Below are 23575 nucleotides of genomic sequence, written 5' to 3'. Positions count from 1 at the left end.
TGATGTGAATTGTTTAAAGTTATTAAAATACTATTTGGCTAGTGTAAATGAATGAATCAACTCTATATTAAAACCTTTATCTCAAGTATTTTATACAATTTTGTTTTTATGGATATTTTGATACATTTATTCTAAAACATAAAGAGGATATTGGGTGATTTTTATCAGTATAGTTGTAACGAATGGAGACTCAGGCAGGGATTCATATGCAGCATTTATTAGAGTAGAGTGGTCGAACAGGCAGGGTCAAAACAGGAACAAGCAGGAACAGTAAGGAACAGGCAGAATCGTAGTCAGGGAACAGGCAGTAGATCGAGGCAGGCAGATATCATTCACAGAACAGTATACCAGGCAAGGGTCAGGACAGGCAGCAACGGGTCAAGAAACAGGAACAGGCAGCAACGGTAACAGAAAGGCAGACAAGATATAAACGCTCGGAATTGTACACTGGGGAAACAATACTTCGCGGTGAGGTGGTGTGTGTGACAGTCTGTTATAGTCCTGGTAATGAGTGGCAGCTGGGTGTGGTGATTAGTGTGGAGTGATTGTGAAGTGAGTGCAGGTGAAGAGCAACGGAGGATCATGGGAAATGGAGTCCGGAGTGAACAGGAACAGACTGTGATCGTGACAGTAGTGTTTTGCACAAATGGCATTTATAGTCCATATCTAATATTTTCCAATGTCTTGTACCTTTGACGGTGTTAACCGTGGTGTCACATGGATGGGAACGTGTATGGAAATGATATGCAGATGAGGTTATGCATAGTAAAACTAGTCGTCGTAAGCTCCATATATGGTGATGTCAGGGAGGAGACAGGGTGGAGATGCACGTACGCACAATCTTCCGCTGACTGGGATTTATAAAGGGATTTGTGCGCAGGTTCTGGCATATGCATGGTTTTATAAATCTGATTTTTTTTTGTGCGTACTTTTACGCAAAGTTTTATTAATGAGGCCCCTGATCTTCAAACGAGTACTTTTATATTTTTTGAGAAATGAGGTGATATGCAGTGTATATTGTGAGAAAATGAAAGAGTTTTTTTTACCTTTGATCAATGTAATCCTGTTGTAGAATGTAAACCTGATCTGTGTCAGATGTGAGCCAAAAACATTTTTGTGCCAGTGTAAACACAGGCAGGAGATTCACGGACATGTGCCAGTACAGATTTTAAGTTCTTATTTTTGCGTCTTATCACGCTTGAATGGTTTAATAGCCCTTGAATGAATGATAGCGTGATCATATACTGCAACATATTCTTGCTTTTTACAGAAAATATTCAGATGTAACCCCCTTTGTAATCGTTCACATTTTCATAAGTAACTAATTACACATTTTTTCTTTGTAACTGTATTGAATTAAAGTAACATTTATTTTGTAGTTAAATCACGTAACACCCTTACATGTAACTAGTCACTCCCAATACTGGCAGCAGGTCAGGAAAAATACTCTCTTGCAGTGATACAGTAAGATTCATTCATTGTCATGTGTGTGCAGCTGCAGTTTATTACAACAGAAATACATTCACAAAATAACACAAGAATTTGAAAGGTTAAAATGAGATACAAAATGCAAATTCTTTCGAATAACTTGTGTAACAGGCAGAGAGAGATCATTAACGTGAGTAAACTGCTGCACTTTGGTGTCCCTGTAGGGTTTCTTCTGCAGACTATGCCTGAAAGATGTGTTGGACAAACTAGACAACATACACACCACAAATCACACCTGATTTATATTTCCTAACGTGGAATTAGGGATCCGAACAGATGCTATTTTAATTTTTTTTACTTTGGCTATTGTTCTTTCTACATGCCCTCAGTGTTTGGCTATTTTCTTTGTAATCTAAATAACTAAATAACTAATATAATAAATGGCTCTTGGTCAGAAATTGATCAGGTGTAAAGTGAACATGCAATCATAATGAAGCCACGAGGATCACAGGCTATCAGAGACTGAAGTGTGCTCAACATGCTCAGTTCGAGATTGCGTCTAACAATTGCCATGTACAGTTTTTCCAGGTCTCTAAACTCACCGAGAGTGCTTCCTGTTTCCAACTGAATCCATTTAATCACAGCTTTGTTTTCTATCAGAACAGGTTGAAGAAAGTACATGTAAAGGAGATTAGTTTGGTCATTGTACATCTCCTTTAAAAGACAAGCAGTATATTGTGTACATGAAGCCATGTTAGAGTTCAGTGTGAGAGCATCTTTTTGTTCCACAATACGCTCAGTGCATTCAGCCATCTCAAGCCAACGGATTCAGCTTGGACTTATTCATTTCAAAGGGCAGCCCCCGTTATTAATAGTCTCATATACTGTATTTAAAGGGGAGAGGTGTTTGTTTAAGTAGGGTGAAAAGAGAACAGTGTTTTATTACGCTGGCGTCATCTGTGGAAATGCCCATTATGTGTTTGATCTGCAGGCCATTCTGGGATATAAAGGCAACAGCGGTGTCTAATGTGCCTTTAGCACCTTTAGAGACTGTCAGGTGCTGGTGATGAATGACAGAATAACCCTTTAAACTCTTGCACAAAATGCTTGAGTACATAGAGCAGGCGTGCCCAAACTTGGTCCTGCAGATTAAACACTCTTGAACCAGCTAATCGAGCTCTTATCAGGCATACTAGAAACTTTCAGTCAGGTGTGTTGAGGACAGTTGGAGCTAAACTCTGCAGGACAGTGTTTGGACACCCCTAACATAGTGCACAAGTACAAGTGCATAGTGTATAGTACGTCATCTGGGACACAACTATAGTTTCTTAGTTGTTAGTTTGCTGTGTCATCCTCATTCGTTTCAGGAGTGTCACGTCAAATCACCTTTATATATGGCACTGAATACGATACAGACTGTTTTACAGCAGCTTCACAGTGACAGACTGGAAAATAATGATCAGTGAGGCACACAGAGCTCAATTCTGCTGTAATGCGCTCTACAAAGACAACAGTGTCACTGTCAGTTCAGTTCAGCTCTACAGAAAACAATCCCATTGTATTCGGACTATTGTCACAGTCAATACGATTAAAACTTTACTGCAAGGTTTAAACCTTTTCTGACCCTTTCTAAAATGTTACGAGTTTATATTCTTTGTGTGTGTGTGTGTTTATTTATTTCATGCTCCCATAAGCCTTGTGTGTGTGTGTGTTTGGTTTTTATTTATTTATTTGTTTAAATATATTTATTTGATGTTCCAATATGCTTACAAGCATTTCACTTGTGTTTTGTGTCACCTTATTAATTAAATGTTAATGTTAAAACAAAGGTATTAATGTAATTTCATGTTCTGTTAATATTTATGAACAGAAATTGGAATTTTACATGCTGTTTTATTGTTCATTGAGAATGAAAATATATTTATTTTGTCTATACTCCTGCCTTTTGTCCATGTTCTTGCTTATTGATAAATGAATACATTTATTAATGAATAATGAATAAATGATTACACTTGCCTGTGTTAGTAATTCTGTGTGTAATTTTAATTTCCAATGTATTTTGGGTTCATTTTAAGCCAGCACGTTGGGTCAAATATTTAGCCCAACGCTGGTTTTGTCCAATTTTGACCCAGCTCTGGGTTGCCAAATAATCTCAAGTAAATTCTGTGAATGAGTCACAGCTGAAGGATGCTGTTAGTCACAACACCAAACACTTCCCTTCAGCTATGACTTATTCACAAAATTTTCCTTTTAGTTCCTGCCATGTTTATGTTGTTAAGGGTGTTGCGCAGTGATACACAGAACCGTTGGGTGAAGTCTTGCTTTATCATGAATAAAACACAGCTATTGACCAATCTGCATCAAGGACTGGAACTAAATGTTTTATAGTTGAAACTTTTATATGTAAAATATAATTTCTCAGATCACATTGTTGTTTTTTTACAGGCAACATGCCCAAATAAAAGATTTTTATACACGTATTGCCATGTGTCTGATGTCTTAAAGGGATTGCATTCCCAAAAGGCTTTGTAATGGAAAACAAAAGTGTATCAATTAATGTTTACTGGACTAAAATAGGAAAAAAAAAAAAAGTTTATTAACACAATATAAAATGAAACAAACAAACAAATGCCGCCACTAAATAAAAAATAAATAAATAAAACAGTAATTGTGACTTTTTATCTCAGAATTCTGACTTTTTTTTTCTCACAATTGCGTGATATAAAGTCAGAAATGCAAGGAAAAAAATGTTTCACACATTTGTGAGTTTATATCTCAGAACTGTGACCGTATGACTCACAATTGTGAGAAAAAAGTCAGAATTGCGAGAAAAATTCTGAATTGCGAGACAAAAAGTATTGAGAATTGTGACTTTATATCATGCAATTGTAAGTTTATTTATCAAAGCTGCTTGACCCAAGTCTAGTGTTTTAAGTCAAAATGTATAATTCTTGTTGGTCTTTATTTTGTGTGGCAGACTGATGTACGCATGTCATCTACAAATCATTCGTCTGTATTTGCTCTTGGGTTGTCATGGCTGCAGATGTTGGTGGCGATGAGATTCCTGATCTCCAGTTTGGCCTTCATGATGAGATTTAGAGATTTGCACCTTTCTGAAGTCATATGGTAATGTGTTTTATTTCTGCAGTATACTGTTCACAAGTCAAGTACATTTTATTGGTGTAGTGCCTTTCACAATACACACTGTTTCAAAGCAGCCGTACAGAAATGTGAGATGTAATGCCTAAGAGTTCACAGCGCTGGGAAATAAACTTCTTTTGGCAATTATGTAAACCAGTTCAGCTTTGCTCTATAGTATATATGGCTTTATGTGAATGAACCGCGGGGAATCACTGGTTGTAAAAAAAAAAAAAAAAAAAAAAAAAAAAAGTAAATTATTTATAATGAACACTGCAATATTTAATAAAAAAAATAAGAACCGTCCATTTTGAGTTCATGGAGCCTTTAACTAATATTAATAATGTCGTCAGTAACAGATGGACGTTTTCTTTGTTCGTAGCAAACAGCAGCACAAGATTTAAGGCCCGTACACCATAGCTATAAAACACGTTTTGTCATCTGCCGTTTTAAACTTCTGCGCTTTTATGATTGGCTGTCGATGTTTTTAACATCAGCTGGAAAATTGTGATTCATTATCAGTATAGTTATAGTTATGATGTGAATTCTGCAAATTCTCATAGAATTATAACAAGCATTTTAACTTTATAGTTATTATCATTGGTGCAAACGGGCCTCGAGATTGAAACATATCCAGAAAATGATGGGAAAATGACTAAATAAATGAAATGGTAATGGTGATGATACAACGAATTCAGACTCTGGGCTAAAGTTGACCCTGACATAAACACTTTCTGTTCCTCATCCAGCAATAACGTCAGTATATCTTCATCTCCATCAGACTGATATACAAAAAATAAAAACACTTTAACAAATAATAAAAAAATCAATTCAGTATAAAAATACATCTTTATATGCTTGCGTGTACGGTAATATTCTCACATCTACTCTGAAATAATGCCAAGGATTTAGTCAATTTCTCCAGGAATCTAATTTCGACTCAAGTAGTCTGAACACTCCTCATCTTCCTCGTCTCCCTCTGGGATGTAATTCCCAATGGAGGTTTGGGAATGTGAGTCCGTTTGTAACAGGCTCTGAGGATATGATCCCGGCTCATCTTTAATACTGAGGATTTGATCAGGTTCAGCTTTGTGCGGTTCTGCCGAAACTCCTCCTAACTTCACTGAGAACAGGTTCACATCCGTCCCGCTCTCCTCCTCATCCTCCACATGTGTGGATGAAACCAGGCTTACGCTCAGAAGTGGACTTGTTTCCTGAGGAGGGGCTGTTGGCTCAGTGGTGTCCTCAAACACAAGCAGACTCTGAGCGTCTGTGGAAGAGGTGAGGCTCGGGTCGGCATCGGGACTCTGAATCATAAGCAGACCCGAGCTGGATGACGCTGGACAAATGATCGGTGAGGAATCTTGAGCGTCCATATATTGTGCCACTATTCTCTCATATTTCACAGTCTCCTCTGTCTCTTCTTCCGTGTCTGTTTCCTCACCGTTTCTCTTGATCTTCTGGAGGAAGTCTCGGTCCTCACAGACAGTGTTAACGGGCTCAGCAGCAGTGATGAGAAGAACTTCCTTCACACTCACAACCGACCGCTGGAAAACAACAGGCATTAGTTACACAGAGCCAAAATGACAGAAACTGAGTTGATGAGACAGAGCTGGAGAGGTTTTGTGCACTGTAAAAAATCCCAAATTGAGGATTTTTGAGGATGATTGAGGATTTTTTTGGAAAGTTTTATGCAGTATCATGCAATAAAGAACTATGACTTAGAGTTTTAAAGTTTTACCATTTTACCATTTAACGTATTACACTTTATTTCGATGGTCCACTTTAGACATTCTACTTACTGTCAGCTTAATCAGAGCATTAGGAGACGCTCCACCTGATATCTGCCAACACTTTATAGTGATGCTCCTCAACAGACATTGAGACAGACACTGGCCAGAGCCTAAAGTAAACACTTGCTGAGCGCCTAATGAGAGTAAATCATTGTTGGCTTGTTTATGAAACAGTGTCAATCGCCAGTACACATGCACTCCCATAATGCGATTATAATGGGATTTTGGCAATTAAACTTTACCTCATGTCAACGCAATATTTTGATCAAACGATTATGATTATTGCAGTAACCATAATCGCATTAAACTAGATGGCGTACGCCGATTTTAATAACAATATACAGGCGTGTTAACACCTTAATCGCATTATTCCTGCTTTGACCAAAGTGTGCGTGTGCTCGGACGTACACGGATGCCGTGTTGTTCACACAACTTCATGAATGAACTCCATGACAGTTTTCTCTCCAACAAATTGCTAAACCCTGTCAACACGACTCGCTGCACAATCTCTGCTCCGTAAGTAGATTAAAACAATGGCCGGTAACATGCGTACTGTATGCCTGTCTGAGTGTGGATTAACCACACGTAAGAGTCATAAAACTGCATGAAAATTTCTTATCACGATTATAACGGTTATCAAATTTATCATGGTATTGTTAAAATGTGATGGAAATGTTCAAAAAGTATTTACATGTTAATCTTTTCACCAAGTTTTACATTTAAAATCAACAAACAACAAATAAAATTGTCTTATTTGTTTAAAACACTAAAAACATAAATGACATGACTGACAACTATCTAATAACATATTTGAAATGTTCAAATAAAGCTTTATAAAATGGTAAACCACACATTTCAGCCTTTAAATAAAGTCAAGATGATAATAAATGATTACAGGTATTTTATCTGCTCCATAAATAATTCGGATGCTTTATCCAAAGTCTTTAAAATTGTAGAATCCACATAAGCTTGTTTTTCATCAACCGGTTAAAATTTATAGTGGTTCATGTGAATTCTGTCTGTGTGCAGTTTTTGTCTGGCCAAAAAACAGTCTGAATGTGAATGTAACCCTGTAAATCCACTCTCTGACACTGGGTGGCGCTCATGGAGCTGCAGAAATAGGGTTAGAGCATGAAGGAGTTGTCTGGCTATCACCAGACCAAGCTCAATTTAAAAATGAACAGAGTTTGCTCTACTGCACAAGAGGCGTGATCAACGAGCATTATGGATAGTCCTTCAACCAATCAGATCAACGACCCGGGTGACGTACTTTGCAGAGCGACGCTAAAACTCCAGACAGGTTTAGTTTGTATTGGTTTGTAGCATTGATCAGCGGTTTGCAGGAGCACCAATGGCATCGAGCGACTTTTGCAGGTTGTGCAAAAAAAAAAAAACACGAAAGTGAGTAGTATTTACACCCAGTCAAGCGATTTGTTTGCTAAACTGAAGAAGTCATTTAGCATCGTTGAGAGGTTTAAAGGAATTGGATTGACGGCCGTGCGAGAGACGTCATCGTGTTAAACCCGCCCAGAGCCATAGAAAGAGCTCTGTACCCGCCAATAGCGAGCAAGGTGGATAAGCCAGTCTGTGATTGGTTCCCGCAAAAGTGTAACAGAAGCAGCAGAAATGAATGTACAGGTTTCCAGACTGAGTTGCCGGGCAAAATCGAATCACCGGCAGATTTACCCAGTCTAGTGAAGGAGTACAGCTATGGCCAGACTGTCCTACTGGGCACGCGCACGTCAATATTTCGTCTTTTTTGTTACACTGAACAACAGTTAATTACTCTATTTGCATTATTGTAAGGGTGGGTTTAGGATTGGGGTAGGTGTAGACTTTAATAAAATAAAATCTGATAAGTAGCAAATTTAATCTATTGTTACTTTAAGGCGAGATTTTGCGTCACTTCTGGCTGTAGCTGTATCCCTTCTAGCCACAGCCCAGAAATAGAGACAATTCCCGGTAACCTCCGTTAAACAAAGAAGCATTGCGATTTTAAACACTAATTTATAGGCTTTACATGAGCGAAGATGAAAACAAAACTTTTCTGAAGACAGTCAGAACCTTCAGAGGTACATTCAAATATTCATTCTCTTAGCTTTACCTCACCACTTTCTGCCATGTTCTCACATAAAATTAAACTATGTTGCTTAAAACTTTGCATAATGCTGGACAGTGTTTATTTATCATGAGTTGTTCAAATCGTGGTAACTGAATATGGTTTTAATGACAATTAAAACATGAAACAGTAATACTAACCGTGGGGAATTCTATCATGATTTATCGTCAAAGCGTTTCATCCCTAACTCTGATTAATAGCATATAATAGCATATTGGTGCACATGTGAACATAGTCATTGAAAAGTTGTGAGAACGTGAATGTGAACAAACGTGAACGACGCTCTGGACAGTCAACAGGCCAGTGCTGCAACGTCACAAAGCCTTGACAATTGAAATATTCAAGTGCAAGAAGATGCAAAAGGGAACTTAATTTACTTGCGCACTGTTTCAAGTTGTGTGTGCAAACATCCGAAGCGCGCACCCAGAAAGCCACGTCAGACAGCGCACGAATACTACACTGAGGTCTCTTTCACATCTTGCACTTGAACAGACAAGTGACAGCATCCTAAAACTACTAGTCAGACCTGTTTATTTCATTTGTATCGTAGTTCTATTGTGTTAAGCAGTCTACTGATACCCTTAATTCAGTTAGTACAATATCTAAAGTGGACTATTAAAATAAAGTGCAACCGATTTAAGAGGTCATATGATGCTTTTTAATTTAGTGTGTAAAGTATGTTTGAGCATGTATACGATCTGCAGAGTTACAAAGCTCATAGTCTCCAGACTGACACTGATCCAGACCTGCCCAAAACACTCAAAGTCCAGATATTACTTTGTCACAATGTGAAATATTATCAGTCTGCTCAAGTCAAGCTTGCAAAGTTGTTTCCGATCGATCTGCGTTTGTGTGCATCTCCCTAATCAGAACAGACTTGCTTTAAATCATGGTTTTGTTAGTAGACTCCAAAACATAAAATAGGTGTGCTAGATAAGGAAAACATCTGAAATATGTTCTCCAGGATTCTCCAGAAGCAGTGTTGGGAACCACTGGTCCACCGACTGAAGACAAACGACAGCTTTAATGTGAGGAACAGACTCAGATTTAATGAGCTTTGCGAGCAGGTGGAGAAGATTCACAATTAATACCTTTAATGCCATTCTAAGTCTACTTTCTTTGTCTGGACCTATTCTTTTATTTAAAAATGTAATTAATATCTACTATACAATGACTTGAATATACCTCTTTTATTTATCATATATCATATCTAATATCATAATGAAGAAAAAAGTCATTTCTTGCAATACAAAGAAAAAACAGTGAAGCAGGATTATAATTATACATTTCTCTGCCAAATCAAAAATGTGGTGCATCAAATGTGCAGCAACACGCAGGGGAAAATATACAACTTCATACTTTTTCCTATTCTAAAAATCTGTTTAAAGGTTTTTAAACTAATGATGAAAATCGTTTTTCAGATTTTCTTTCTTTCTTTTTCAGTGCAAAGCTGAAGTGTATTTTACTGCACTTTAGTCAGACTCAGAAGTCAAGTCTCGTATCACTTCATCAAATCAAAACCCTCTTGCATCATTTGCATGATATTTTGAGTTTGCACATCCTGTTAAAGTGTGTTTCTCTTACCAGGACTGCAGGAAGGGGTTTTGAGCAGAAGTAACGAGTAACCAGTCTGGGGGTGAAAATCAGTAACAGCATCATCAGAAGAAACAGGACGACAGAGACCACTGCATCTGAAACACACACACAACACTGGACTCAAGTCTTCAGTATTTCAGCATTTAATCTCTTACTTTCAGTGCTTTCACACTTGATTCCACTGCTGGGTCCAAACCAGATCTTAATTACTCCACACTTCCCCCTGCTTTAGTTTACACTGTATATTTGGGCAAACATTTTCACAGTATGTGAGAATTAGCAGCAGCTCTTTACCACTGTAAACAGATATTTCTGAAATCAAATTAGATTCAAGTCTGATTAAAATCTTGATCTGGATCAAACCTCCAGTATGTGTTGTTCAAAATGTTTTAGTGGGATACTTCTGAGGCAAAAAATAAATAAATAAATCAGGATTATCCTGATCCTAGAATAAGGGTGGATTCAGGATGGATACGATGTTTGCGTCGTATGTCAGGGTCTGTTTACACGACACCGTTTTCAGCTAAAAACACAAAACGTTCAGTGTGTTTTGGCCGTTCATTTACACAACAATGGTGTTTTGGAGGCCTAAAAACACAATACAGTTCTCGTCTCACTGCAAGTTTTCTGAAAACGATGACATCACGCACATGCGTGTTACGTGTTTCTTTAAAAAGTGACATCGCCAACTGGTCTGGCAGCAGAATTCAACATTTTTAGACATTTTTTCAGATCAGTGTGAACAGGGATCATTCTATACGAAAAACACAATTGTTTTTAGTACAATGATGTTGTGTAAACGTTCCCTGAGTTTCTTTGTGTTTTAGCTGGGTTTTCCTTGTTCCTGTTTTCCTTAGTTCTCATTCATTCTTGCCATGTTTCCAACTGAGCTTCACACCTGTTCCCTGTTCAGATGATTATTATCATTCACTGTGTGTGTGTGTGTGTGTGTGTAGCCCTCAGTGTATTCAGTTCTTTGTCTTGTGTTGTTTGCACAGCCACACGTTTGCTCCTGTTTGGGTTATCTTTGTTTTTTGTTATTAAGAAATAATATTGCTGCATTTAGATCCTTCCTTCTTCCTTTACTGTCACACATGTAATATATACACACATTTTGCACTTGATTTTTTTAGCCATAACAGTGATAAAGTAGATAAAGTAGATGAGTATCTTTGAGTATCTTGATTTTTCCCTACACAAAATTATCCCCAAACAGCTGTCAAAAATAATGGCTTATTTTAACTGTCATTTATCACAGTATATTGATTATGAGATGAACCAGTCAAAAGTGGTTTATAACAACTGCACTCCTCATTGAATGCATATTTGTCAGATGAGGGCATGGGATTTCAAAAAACATGGGATTTACAAATCCACTCTGATCCAGATTAAACTTTTTGAACAACTGGGCCTTTATGATCGCAGTTACACAAATCACATGAGCACTTCTGTAGTATCAGTCTAATACAGTTGGAGCCTGTTGTAATAGTTTTCCTGTTACTAATATATACCAGCAGTTTTCTCCAGTGGATTTACTGTTATTACTCACCTGAGCTATTTGAGGTGTATGAGTTGCCCTATTTAAGGGAACAAAGAAGGAGAAATGGCAGGAAGTTGATCCTCTAGCTGCAAAGAGAGGCTTGCCTCATGGTGGTGGTGGGCTTTTTACCCAGGTTGAGGAACTTTAGAGTTATAAGCTCATCTGTAAGTAATTGTCATTGTTTCTATTTTGGTTTGTTAACATTAGTGTTCATAGCACATGGTTATGGTTTGTTTGACTTTTGTTTGCAGAGGGTTTGTGTTTGAGCGTATATGGATTACTCGGGGGCTTAAACAACTGAGAAGATTGGGACTAAGAGTTGATTTCCATTTACTACTTGACTCTTATCGGTTGCTAAATAACGTCTTACTTCAAACATGGACAAAGCTCCCTGAGGATTGAACTCTGCTGTGGATCATCCTGCCATTTAAGTACTGTTTTCTCTATTCATATTCAACAAGGACAACTGATGAGAAACTAAAGACTATGCTTTATGTGATGGACTAAGTTTTTTATCCTTTCGTTCCAACTGTTTGACCGTCAGCTATTGGTTGAATTATGAATGTTTTGTGTAACTATGTTTAATACATTTGACGCATGAGTAAGATTGGTCTGGTTATTTTACGTAGCACTTCAATAAAAGTTAACAGGATCGGCGTTACACTGTTACATATTGAAGAAAACTGGATACCTGAGTGATTTGCAGTTTGTGGGGATGGAGGGATGGAGGCACACACGGGCGGTCTGTGGGGTGTGCTTTGATCGACGATACGGACACTCACGCAGTACCGTCGGCCAGGGGCCAGGTCGGGAATGGTCTCGTTCCCTAAACCTTCAGCGTACTGAGCAACCTAGAAGTCAACACAAAGAGCAGCAAATACAACATTTGACATCGTAAATAAAGTATTAAATTAATGCACACATTTAACTGATTTATATGGAGGTTATACTAGAGCAGACGGTTCTCTTTCAAACATTCACTCAGCACCAATTACACCACATCTGTCAGGGAGTCCCGCCTCCCTAATATATACCGCTGCCGGTGGGCCCTACTTCATTCTCTCTTCCCCGTGAAGATCAAACTGGAAGCTATTCTTCAGCAGGACCGGTCTTTAAAATAGTTGTTTAACTGTTCTGAGACAAGCCGTCAAGGTACGTCACCGAACGCAGCCGTTTTGCTGGCGGGTCTGTTTCACTGTAGCGGTAATTTATTAGCTTCATGTATACTAAGAAAATTAATGCGTTACGGCGAATGATCTTAGATATTCGTTGTGCAGCTGGGGCGAATTTATGGATGAAGACTCCCCCGACCTACCTACCATTTTTGAATCCTTTACGGATGTAAGGGAGGAAGACGATGATGACGACGAAGCTATCGCTCGTCTGTTGGACGAGGACAGAGAGGAGGATGATGACGACGCGATCCTCCCGCCAAATCCCTCCCGGATTTCCCGTTAAATGAAGGGTCACCCTCCCCAGCTCAGGAGGAGCTCGACCTTCTCGAAATGAGCCGGAGGGCGGCGGCAAAACACTCCACAGACTGGCCGTCGCAGCAGATGGGCCAGGGGACGAAGAGAGATCTCTGGAATGAACCCTTTTCACACAGGCTTCCTGTAAAAGGATTTTCTAGGCTGGATGTTAATAACATGGATGTGTTAGGGATGTCAAATCCCCCTCATGTTGAGCTGTCAGTGGCACATTATCTCAACCCGAACCGCAGAGCAGTCTTTTCATCGCCGCAGCAGGCAGAGAGAGACAAAAATTGTCGTACCTCATTTGGAGAGCCTAGGCTTCAGGATAAACGAGACAAAAAGCTGCTTAGTGCCCACTCTCAGACTGAACTCAGACCTGTATCAAGCGTTTCTGTCGGAGGAGCGCATGTTTGTCCCCCTTTCAGAAAGGAAACAGAGTTCAATTCAGACTGTGTTTACGTCTTCTGGGTCTGATGGCCTCGACAGTTTCAGTCATTCCACTGGGACTGTTGCGAATGAGGGATTTACAGCACTGGACAGCGATGCAGCACTTGTGTCCAAAACGCCACCTAAACCACAAAGTGATAGTAACATCACTTAGCATGCGCCCTCTCCGTCACTGGAGAGATCGTGTTTTTCTCGAGTCAGGCACTCCGCTGGGAGCAGTTTCTCTGAGAAAGGATGTCACAACGGATGCGTCGCTCACAGGTTGGGGTGCAGTGTGCGAGGGCAGGATAGCGAAAGGGAAATGGCCCATCTCGCAACAGAACGCACACTTAAACTTCCTGGAACGGTTAACGGTGTTTCTAAAGAACCACCACGTTTTGATCAGATCAGACAACACATAAATAGTCCTAAACAGTATTCGAAATAAGAATTAGTATGTCCCAAATCGTAATATGTTGAAATGAGTATTCCAAAGATACCCGGATGGTCTACTTTTTCCGGTTAGAATCTGAAGTGCAGATCCGTGCACACTTCTAATGGCTAATATTGCCCATAACGCATTGCGCTGTGGACGAGGATTCGATTAGAAATACAAATACGAATAAAAAGTGTTAAACTACAAACATGATGGATGTGCGAGACCGACGGTTAAGCAGAGCGGTTAAAATAAAGTGGTTTGAGTGATTAATAATCAGTATCTAACCTGACGAAAATATATTAAATGTTATCCACATTATATTTCATCTGCAACAGCATTGTGAACTTTTATAACGATGCGTTTGGTCATTAGCTTTTAAATGCATCATTATGCAAAGACGAGAGACCCGACTGGCAGATAAACGTGTGGCTACATTTCCCTCCGAACTGCTAGGAAATTTAATTTAATTGAATGTTGAGGATTTTAACTGTGACAAGATGATTGACAGGACAGTTTAAACGGTCACAGGATGCGTAACTAAGTGACAGAACCTCCATTAAAGACGCAGTTATGACGAGGTAGTATGTCCCAAAGCTTGCTTACTCTTCTGCTACACACTTTTTCTTTAGAGAAACAGTACATACTTTTAGGGCGTAGTATAAGGAGGCGAATTGGGATGCAGCAACTGTCTTGTTGGCAGAGGTGTTTTACACTATCTCCACATTTACCATTAATCTGACTGAGAAAAAATGACAAGAAACCTGTCTGCACCCTTTTCCCATCAGATGAGAAAGGTGTTTATTTTATTATAAAAATGAAAAACATATTTAAAAGTGGAAATAAAGTGCCTAGCAGGTCTTTAATGGATTAGTTCACTTCTGAAAGAAAATTTCCTGATAATTTACTCTCCTCCATGTCATCCAATATGTTTCTCTTTCTTTCTTCAGTGGAAAAGAAATGAAGGTTTTTGAGGAAAACATTCCAGGATTTTTCTCCATATAGTGTCACTTCACCCCTTCACTGGGGTTCAACAGGTTGAAGGTCCATATGTCAGTTTCAGTGCAGCTTCAAAGAGCTCTACATGATCCCAGACGAGGAATAAGAGTTTTATCTAGAGAAACCATCGGCCATTTTCTAAATGTAATTTTTAACTACAAATTACCATTTTGTGGTTAAAAAGTATATATATTTTTTTTAGAAAATGACAGAGAAGAATCCTGGAATGTTTTCCTCAAAAAAGTTTTCCTTCATTTCTTTTTCTTTCTTCAGTCGAAAACATGAACACCTTGGATGACATGGGGGTGAGTATTCTCTTCAGTAATATAAACAGTGTTCAATAACAGCAACTGCCACAATTTACACTAAGTACAAATAGCATCTAAGAACTATTTACACATAGTGCAAAGAAAATACTGCTATTTTCCCTTTTACTGATATTTATTAGGCCTGGAAACAATTATACTTAATACACCTCCTCTGATGCAACTGCTCAGCTGACCCAAATTCACCCTAAATGAGTGTCATGTCAGTTCTCTCACCTCTGTCCCATCTTCACTGATGGCCAACAGTTTATAGCGAAACCTGTGTGAATTGTAAGCTTCGTGGAGTCTCTCAGCTGGAGCTCTGAGAACCACACAGAGCGAACGATTACATGCTGTGACTTTCAGCAGCGGCTCCTCGAATGTAGCTTCAGGAGAAAAACAGAAAGAAGACATGTTGTACGAGGCATTCCACACAGGTACCACATTATTCAGTAGTGTACGCTTACAAAACACAAGTATCTTCATCTTATTAAGTATACTTAAGTAACGTTCAAGTATATTTTATGTGGTAGATATACTAAAATCAATGCACTAGTAGTTAACTTGTAAATGTGATATTTCAATACTGTCTGGGACACTTTTTAGTGTATAAAAATATATTTTTAAGTATACTTTAAGTGTAAACTTGAGTACACAACTAGTTTACTACACAACTACATTTTTCAGTTGTACTGCAGCATTTACTAGTCACATGTAGCACATTTTGTAGTTTATGAAAGTACGCTTTGAAGTGTATTAAGTAAACTACTGCACGTATACTTCTGTGTTTTCTTTAAGTGAACGTAACATCACACTTATAGTTTACTAATACTATTTATATATTATTTTTGCAATTTAAGAATATAACTATGTTCCTGTTTAGGTATTAATTTGATACTTGAAATATGCGTTTAAGTCAATTTTAAGTAAATTCCCACTGTATGTACACTACCAGTGGACTGACTACACAAATATTCAGAACATGTCTGTTTTCTTTATAAATCAATATTTTCAAACAATGTAAGTTCGTAAGACAGTGTGTAAAACTATGTGAAAAAAGTATTTAACAGTCTACTCAATCAGAAGAGACGCAAGTGTTTTTTGCTAGTTTCAGCCTGACACAGTTATCATTGTCACGTCCTACGCCACGTTGTTTAAATAGCAAATTATTTGCGCATATGTCTAAAGACGAGGTGTGTTCAGGTGCGTTGTTGGCGTGTGGCTATTTTGAGGAAACTAAAAACGACTGTGCCATTGACCAACCAAAACCTGGTCTAAAGTCAATGCTGCAGTATTTTTTTGTTGTTTAAAAAGTCAAGTATGCTTGAGTTTAATTTGAAGTATTTGTCTGAAGTAAAAGTAGAATGAAAGTATACTTGCTTATGTTTTAGTTTTAAAGAAGAATACTAATAACACACTTGAATTAACTTTTTTGTAAGAGTAAGAAAATTCTTCACCCCTTATTAAAATATTACTAAAAATGTGTTAGAGATTTTGTAAGCATATTGTGTGGTTGTACATGAAGTCAATTATTTTATTTATGATCAAGCAATGAAACATGCCAAAACAGTAAACTTGAAAGTAATGCAATTAGTTACTTTTTAGGGAGAAACACAATATTGTAATGCACTACTTTTAAAAGTAACTTTCCCCAACACTGAACCTAGGATTGTCCACACAATAGCTGCTATATGCATTATCCATGGAGCATGTTTTGTAGTTCAAGTAGGTCTATAAATAAAGATATGTCTCTCTCTTACTGCCAGTAATGGGTTTGAATTCATTGCAGTGTGCTTCTGGTGACTTCTGGCTGCCCAGAGCAGCAAACACACTGATGTAATAGGTTTCCTCCACATTAGATAAGGCTTCTGTCAGGTCACATCGCAGAGGAGACGTCACGTTCACGCACTCCTTCACCACCACCTCTCCACTACTGCAGCACAGAGCAGAATTACACTTAGATTAAGCATCCATCCTAAAATATAAATTGACACTCTATGCAAAGAGACATGAAAATGTTGTTTTGTTGTAGGGTGAATGTTCGCACCTCATGTGAATAGCCATTCAAATACTATACTATACAATACTAATATCTTAAACAGGCTGTCACCATGTCATCTTTATTGGATTTATTGTTATGCATTAATAATACTGTTGTAGAGTCACTTAGTTATTAAACAATTGGTTGAAGGAATGGCTGAGTCTATATGTTTGCTTTTGCTGTGTGAGAGGCAGTACATACTCGAGTGTCCGTATTCTGACTGTGTAGATGACACCATCAGGAGAGCCGGGCCCCATTTCCCAGGACAATGTGTGGATGAAATACTGAGAGGATAGGTTCAGATTTACCGGGGCAGGTATGTCCATGCATAATGCTTCAGAAGGGAAAAAAAAATGAGATAAAGTTATGAATTAGTCAAGTTTTCAATTCTACACTCTTACATAAAAAGGTTCAACGACTCAAAGTTAGATCCGGACTCAATTTTTAAGGGGTGGTTGATTATGATTTGACCTTTTTAACTTTAGTTAGTGTGTAATGTTGCTGTTTGATCATAAACAGTATCTGAAAAGGTACGACACTCAAAGTTCAATGTAAAGGGAGATATTTTCTTTTACAGAAATCCCTTTTTAGGACTACAACAAAAAGGCAGTAGAGACTACAACGAGCTTCTTCCTGGGTTGGTGACATCACTAACCCTAAAATTTACATAAACCCCGCCCCTGAGAACACACAACAAAGGGGGCGGGGCCATGTTGGGCTGCTTTAGAGAAGAGGAAGAGTGTTGTTGAGATGCCGTCATTTTACGCCGGACTGCTTCACAAACGAGGGTCAATTCAACACAAAAGATGAACATGACGGCACATGCTAGTGGATGAGTTGAATCAACTCCACAGCAACTACATCAATTTATCCGCTAACCATTCAGAAACGTCTAAAAGTTGTAAAAGCTCCATCAGTGTCGACTCCGGTTTGAACAATGTAAGGCTGAACACTTTCCTCATTTTGGCTGCGTGAGATTCTCCAGCTTTGTTGTTGTTGAGCTGTTAAAGCTCCACCCTCTTCTGGAAAGGGGGCGGGAGCAGCAGCTCATTTGCATTTAAAGGGACACACATAAAAACGGCGCTTATACCCAAATAGGGGCAAATTTGACAAGCTATAATTAAATGATCTGTGGGGGATTTTGAGCTGAAACTTCACAGACACATTCTGGAGACACCAGAGACTTATATTACATCTTGTGAAAGGGGCATTATAGGTCCCCTTTAAAGAACCCTTTATGCCAAAAAGGTTCTGCACAAGGAGAAATGTCTTAAAATGTAATTGAAATTAAAAAAAATAACCAATTTTCCTACCATGAACTTGACCTTATAACATTTCACCCCAAAATCAAAAGAAATGATAAAATAAACAATGTATGAGTGCACACCCTTTTATAACCATGTGGCTGTGTTCAGAATGATCTAATCATTAAGCTCATGTGAAACAGTGCACAACTACAAATAAATCTTCTTGCTGCTATAAGAGCCATGGGCCACAAAGAGCTTACAAAACATCAACAAGATCTCAGCGTTGAAAGGCATCGCTCAAATCAGGCAAAATTTTCCCAAAATTTCCAAGGCATTAGATATCCCATGGGACACAGTGAAGACAGTCATCAGCAACTGGGGAAAGTATTTCACAGCAGTGATGTTATCAAGAACAAGGCGTCCCTCCAAAAGAGAAGACAAAGAGAAGACTGGACAGTAAGGCTGTCAAGAGGCCGACAGCGACATGAAAAGAGTAGCAGATCTTTCTGGCAAGTACTGTTTGTTCCCTACATGTGACTCCTGTATTTTCCATCTGTTTGCGCTATGAGACTAAAAACATCAAGCCTGGCTAAACTTTGCAAAAACACATATTCAGTCTTCCAAAACCTTCTGGAAAAATGTGTTATGGTCTGATGACACCTAGACTGAACTTTTTGGCCGTAGAACTGTAATTGTGACATTACTTCAGATCTTAACTTACCCCTCTAGTGTATGATATATGAATTATTTTGAGATTAAACCACATGATACTTGCTACCTTAAACTGACTGTTTGTCATAGTTTACAGCATTAATATTTTATGTGTTTGCCAATTTTATGTTTTCTCCAACAGCCCAAGCTATAGAATGATGTATTAAACAAATTCAGAAGGAATAAAATGTAATTGGGTCATTGATGAATAAGGTTTTCTAAAAGTGTAAAAAACATTATAGAGATGTAATTAATTGTTAACACTTTATAAAAAACACAGTCTCATTTTTAGTTTTATTATCAATTAACACTGCTTTTGTCATTTTTTTTTTTTTTTTTTACAAGATGGACAAAATTGGTCACCAAAAAAGTCATTTGGTATAACCAAAATTTTGGTTATACCAAATGACAATATTTTCAAACAATGCTAACAGGCTGATATCTAGCTAGCAAAGGACAATCAAACATTTTATGTTTAGTACAAGTTTTTAAAATATTGCAACATTTTTCATGTTTTATAGCGGTTGCACCGAATGATTCGGGACATGTGTATGAACAAGTGAAAACATAAATTTATCGAATAGTTAAGAGAGAGTTAGATACTTTGCTTCATGACCATGTGGTCCTTTGCAGGTGTCTGAATGATGTCACATCCTGTCACATGATACTGACCGCATGACTTGATCCAAAATGGTCCCTTTATGGTAACTTTTGGTTACTCTGAATTTCATCAATGAAATTAATTTTTCTGGACATTCTTTCTCATAACAAAGCAATGACTTCACATAATTTTAATAATAATTTTAATTAACATTTTGCACTATGTTGATATATGATGTTATTAAATTATGCCAGAATAAAAAAATATACATTTATTACATTTTAAGATATTTTAATCAAATTAAATGGCTCTATTGGCCTTTGGATGGTTGAACCGAATGACATTTTGACACTTCAAAATCTTTAAAATACCTTTATATGTAGCAAAATATAATTAAAACCTTTTGGATTCAATAAAAGAAATCTAGTTGTACTACGTTACATACTTTGAATGTCATATCTTTGTTTTTTATTATTAAGGCCTTTCGACAAAAAAAAGACCTGTCACATCATTGACTCAAATAATAAATCGGAAGGTAACTTAGGAAGAGGACTGCTCCCTCAGTCTGTCCATTTCCTCATCCGTTTGACGAAGTGGAGCGCACTTCAAAATGGCGGCTGGGATTCCGTGAGAAGAAGTGCTCAGGGAAGTGTCTAACGAGCTTAGCCGTGTCCCACTGAGTGTTCTGAAATATTTGGTGTCTGTTGGATGGGGAGGAGCAAATATTTCCCATGTCGGTGTTAAAGCGACACTAGAAATTAGTGCACGCTCTCTGGATCACGGAAACTTCTCAAACAGGTGACTTCATGTCAAACACACCAAATGAAATTAAGCTTTGATTGTGACCGTTCAGATATGCACAACAATTTTTTAATTGAATCTTGTGTATAAACTTGTGATTTTTCTGTGCTAATCCTTGATCACTTGCTCAGTTGGTAAATAATTTAAAACCGGCCTCAGTATTAAATAGGGCTGGGTTTAAAAAATATTGATTTCTCGATTTTAATCGAATCTCATTTTTACGAACCACTATTGATTCTTAAATCCCAAGAATCGATTAGTCTAGGCTGTTTTCAGTTGATGAATGAGCAGAATATGTAGCGCCTCCCATCCAATAAATCGCAATAATCTTTGTTACTTTTGATATGAAGCAAAGTCTCAGATTTCAAATGACGTCCATCTTATTATGAGATTCAAAAAATAAATACAGTTTTGCCGCTGTTTAATGTGGCGTGACGGATCGCTTTAGCGCCTCAGTTAAAGAGAAGCATGTGATCATCCTCTCCTCCGCTTTAATACCAGTTACAGCGAAATAAACATGAACATCTGAAGGTATGTTAAAATATACAGTACAACTTACTGAAATCCGTATCATGTCTCGTGTAATCACTCAATCAGTGCTTCAACCTCGGAAAGACTCAATAAAACAGCTTCAGTGTCACGTGACGTCACATTTACCTCAGAAAAACACATTCAGTGACCATAAACTTATTAGTCAGCTAGAAAAGTGCTCTAGAAAGATAAATATAGCTATGCACCATTACATATTCATTATAATTTTTAATGTTCTTCAATATTTAATGCATGTTTGAATAAATCAGTTTTGACAGCCGGGATTTAAATGTTTATATTTTTAAAAAAAAACTAATTGGAGTAGAAATATGAATATGTAATTGTAAACTTTATTTATAATAAAAACATCATTGAGTGTAATTTAAGTGTTTGTATATAAAGAAGTTAATTTAACCTTCAAAATTATTATAGTAGTACCAGCTGACTCACATGAGTAGTTTACAGCATTAGTTGAGAGATTTTTGTCCTCTAGAAAATTTGCCATGTGCTGAAACTGAAATACTACATCCAAAATAATCGATATCGAATTGAAATCATAATCAAATCGAATTGTGAAAATTGTGTCAATACCCAGCCCTAGAATTAAATATTCAAGTGATTTCCTTCTCTTTACATCTTCACATTTTCCCCTTTAACAATACATTTAGTGGACACAATATGGTTGAAGACAAAAAATTGTGAGGATGTTAATCTTTTTTTCTTTTCTGCACTGTGAATCAGGATGCAAATAAGTTTGAGACGATTGGTATCAAATGTGTGTTGGTCGAGTTGAAATAAACGAGCATCTCTGCAGTAAAAGATTTCGACAAAAGGCCTTGACATCCTGGACAAATGAAAATTGTTTTCAAACTTTAGGCCCCAAAAAGCGAAATCGAAGAATGAACTAGTGTGACGTAATTCTGAATGAAATCAGGCCAAAACGATGTTCTTTGGTGCTCGTTTCGGGAGTTTAAAACCGTTCGCCAAAGTGACTTTCCCAATGAAAAGGATGTTAACGCATGTTTTCACACGTGTCAATGCTGGACTCGTGAAATTCACGTCTCCCCATTAGAAGCGTATCTAAAATTAGGAAGTTGAGCAGGAATAAAACAATACATTTCAAGTAAAATGAAGATTTGCACAAACACCCCAGATGAACTGCTGTTATAAAGTCTACACCTGATAAGGGTCTTTATTTCGCCCTACAGCCTTGATGCAGGTTTCCTGTCGTCTTCACCACAGGAGCTGCTCACTGTGCCACTGCCACCACAGACACTTTCACAGAGTTATCAAACGACCGTTTTAAAGCCGTGATGTAAAGCAGAAGCATAAGAACATGGCTGTCGGCTCGCTTACTTGAAGAGGATCAACGACAGGCCTACCAAACCAAGGGCTGTTAATGAAATCAAACAAAACTAAACAAAATCTGATGCACATAGAGTACAGTTTATATCTCAGCTTTAGAGATGTCTGTTTCTGTGATCCAGTGCTTTAACGCCAAACTCATCAATATTCACATATGATTGAAAGTGGATGTTTAAAATAAAACTATTAAGTCTAAATTAAGCTCTTTTACTTGTTTTCTTTATTAAAAAAGTTTTCACAGGATGACTACTGAGAGTTTAAGCTTTCGACTGACACTAATTTATGATGATTACTAAAAAACACAGACAGTTAACAGCTCAAATCTCATTCAGTTTTAGTTTTTAGTGCAAACACTTAATACTTTAAATAATAAGGTTATAATTTGCATAAACATTGAGTAGAATGGACGCAGAATAGCTTAAACGGAGTCATTCAGTTAATATCAACAAAACTTGGGAAAGTTCAAATCATGTTGGTTGTACTAAACATTGTTTATTCTCATAAAACAGTTTAAAAATCTCGATTTTCAAGAGTTATCCAAACAATATTAGCAGAAAAGTATTAACAGAATAAAATAATCAGGTTGGGAATTTTTTAGTTGATTAGACATGGAAGATTTCACATGTCCATTTACTGAACTTGAGAGAGTTTGTCTGGTCAGGTTTGATCAGTATAAGTCATGCACTCTTACCCAGCTGAAGCAGAGCAAGTGCTGTCAGTGTTCTTGTTATCACACACATCGTGTGTCTGTCGGCTTCACATCAGTCCAGTCTTTCCTCATGTTCTCCCAGAGACATCCCGTGATTTAGCTCCCTCAGGATCTACACCACTTTCTCACACAGCTCTGTTTGAATACCGCAGCATTATGTGCTTCTACTGACACCGAAGAAGAGAAATGTTTGACAGTGGATTCCAGATACTTTCATTTTCTTTGTACTATTTCCGGTTTTGACTCGTTTCAAGTCTTGACGGTGGGCGTGGCTTGTTCTGCTCGTCACGGAGCATGCGCAGCATTCGGCGTTACAC

At 37.7% G+C, this 23575-nt stretch overlaps 1 protein-coding gene across 2 annotated transcripts; it reads right to left on the bottom strand.

The window, feature by feature from the left end:
- Nucleotides 1-4117: 4117 nt before the first annotated feature.
- On the bottom strand, nucleotides 4118-23476 carry crfb2 (cytokine receptor family member b2). Of its 2 annotated transcripts, none has more exons than XM_067408896.1 (7): nucleotides 23241-23476; nucleotides 17495-17627; nucleotides 17013-17185; nucleotides 15490-15638; nucleotides 12306-12465; nucleotides 10063-10169; nucleotides 4118-6113 (listed from the first exon to the last, which is right to left on the bottom strand). In XM_067408896.1, the coding sequence occupies exons 1-7, from the start codon at nucleotides 23287-23289 to the stop codon at nucleotides 5496-5498; spliced, it is 1389 nt and encodes a 462-aa protein (XP_067264997.1). In that variant the 5' UTR covers nucleotides 23290-23476; the 3' UTR covers nucleotides 4118-5495. The 2 variants fall into 2 exon arrangements, with proteins under 2 accessions (XP_067264997.1, XP_067264998.1); XM_067408897.1 differs by having other exon boundaries at nucleotides 17013-17182.
- Between the last annotated feature and the right edge of the window lie 99 nt (nucleotides 23477-23575).

The sequence above is a fragment of the Chanodichthys erythropterus genome, chromosome 14, assembly GCF_024489055.1.
Source record: "Chanodichthys erythropterus isolate Z2021 chromosome 14, ASM2448905v1, whole genome shotgun sequence".
In the NCBI taxonomy this organism is placed as follows: domain Eukaryota; kingdom Metazoa; phylum Chordata; class Actinopteri; order Cypriniformes; family Xenocyprididae; genus Chanodichthys; species Chanodichthys erythropterus.
Note: the sequence above shows the minus strand (reverse complement) of the source record. Positions and strands in the feature narration are given on the sequence as shown.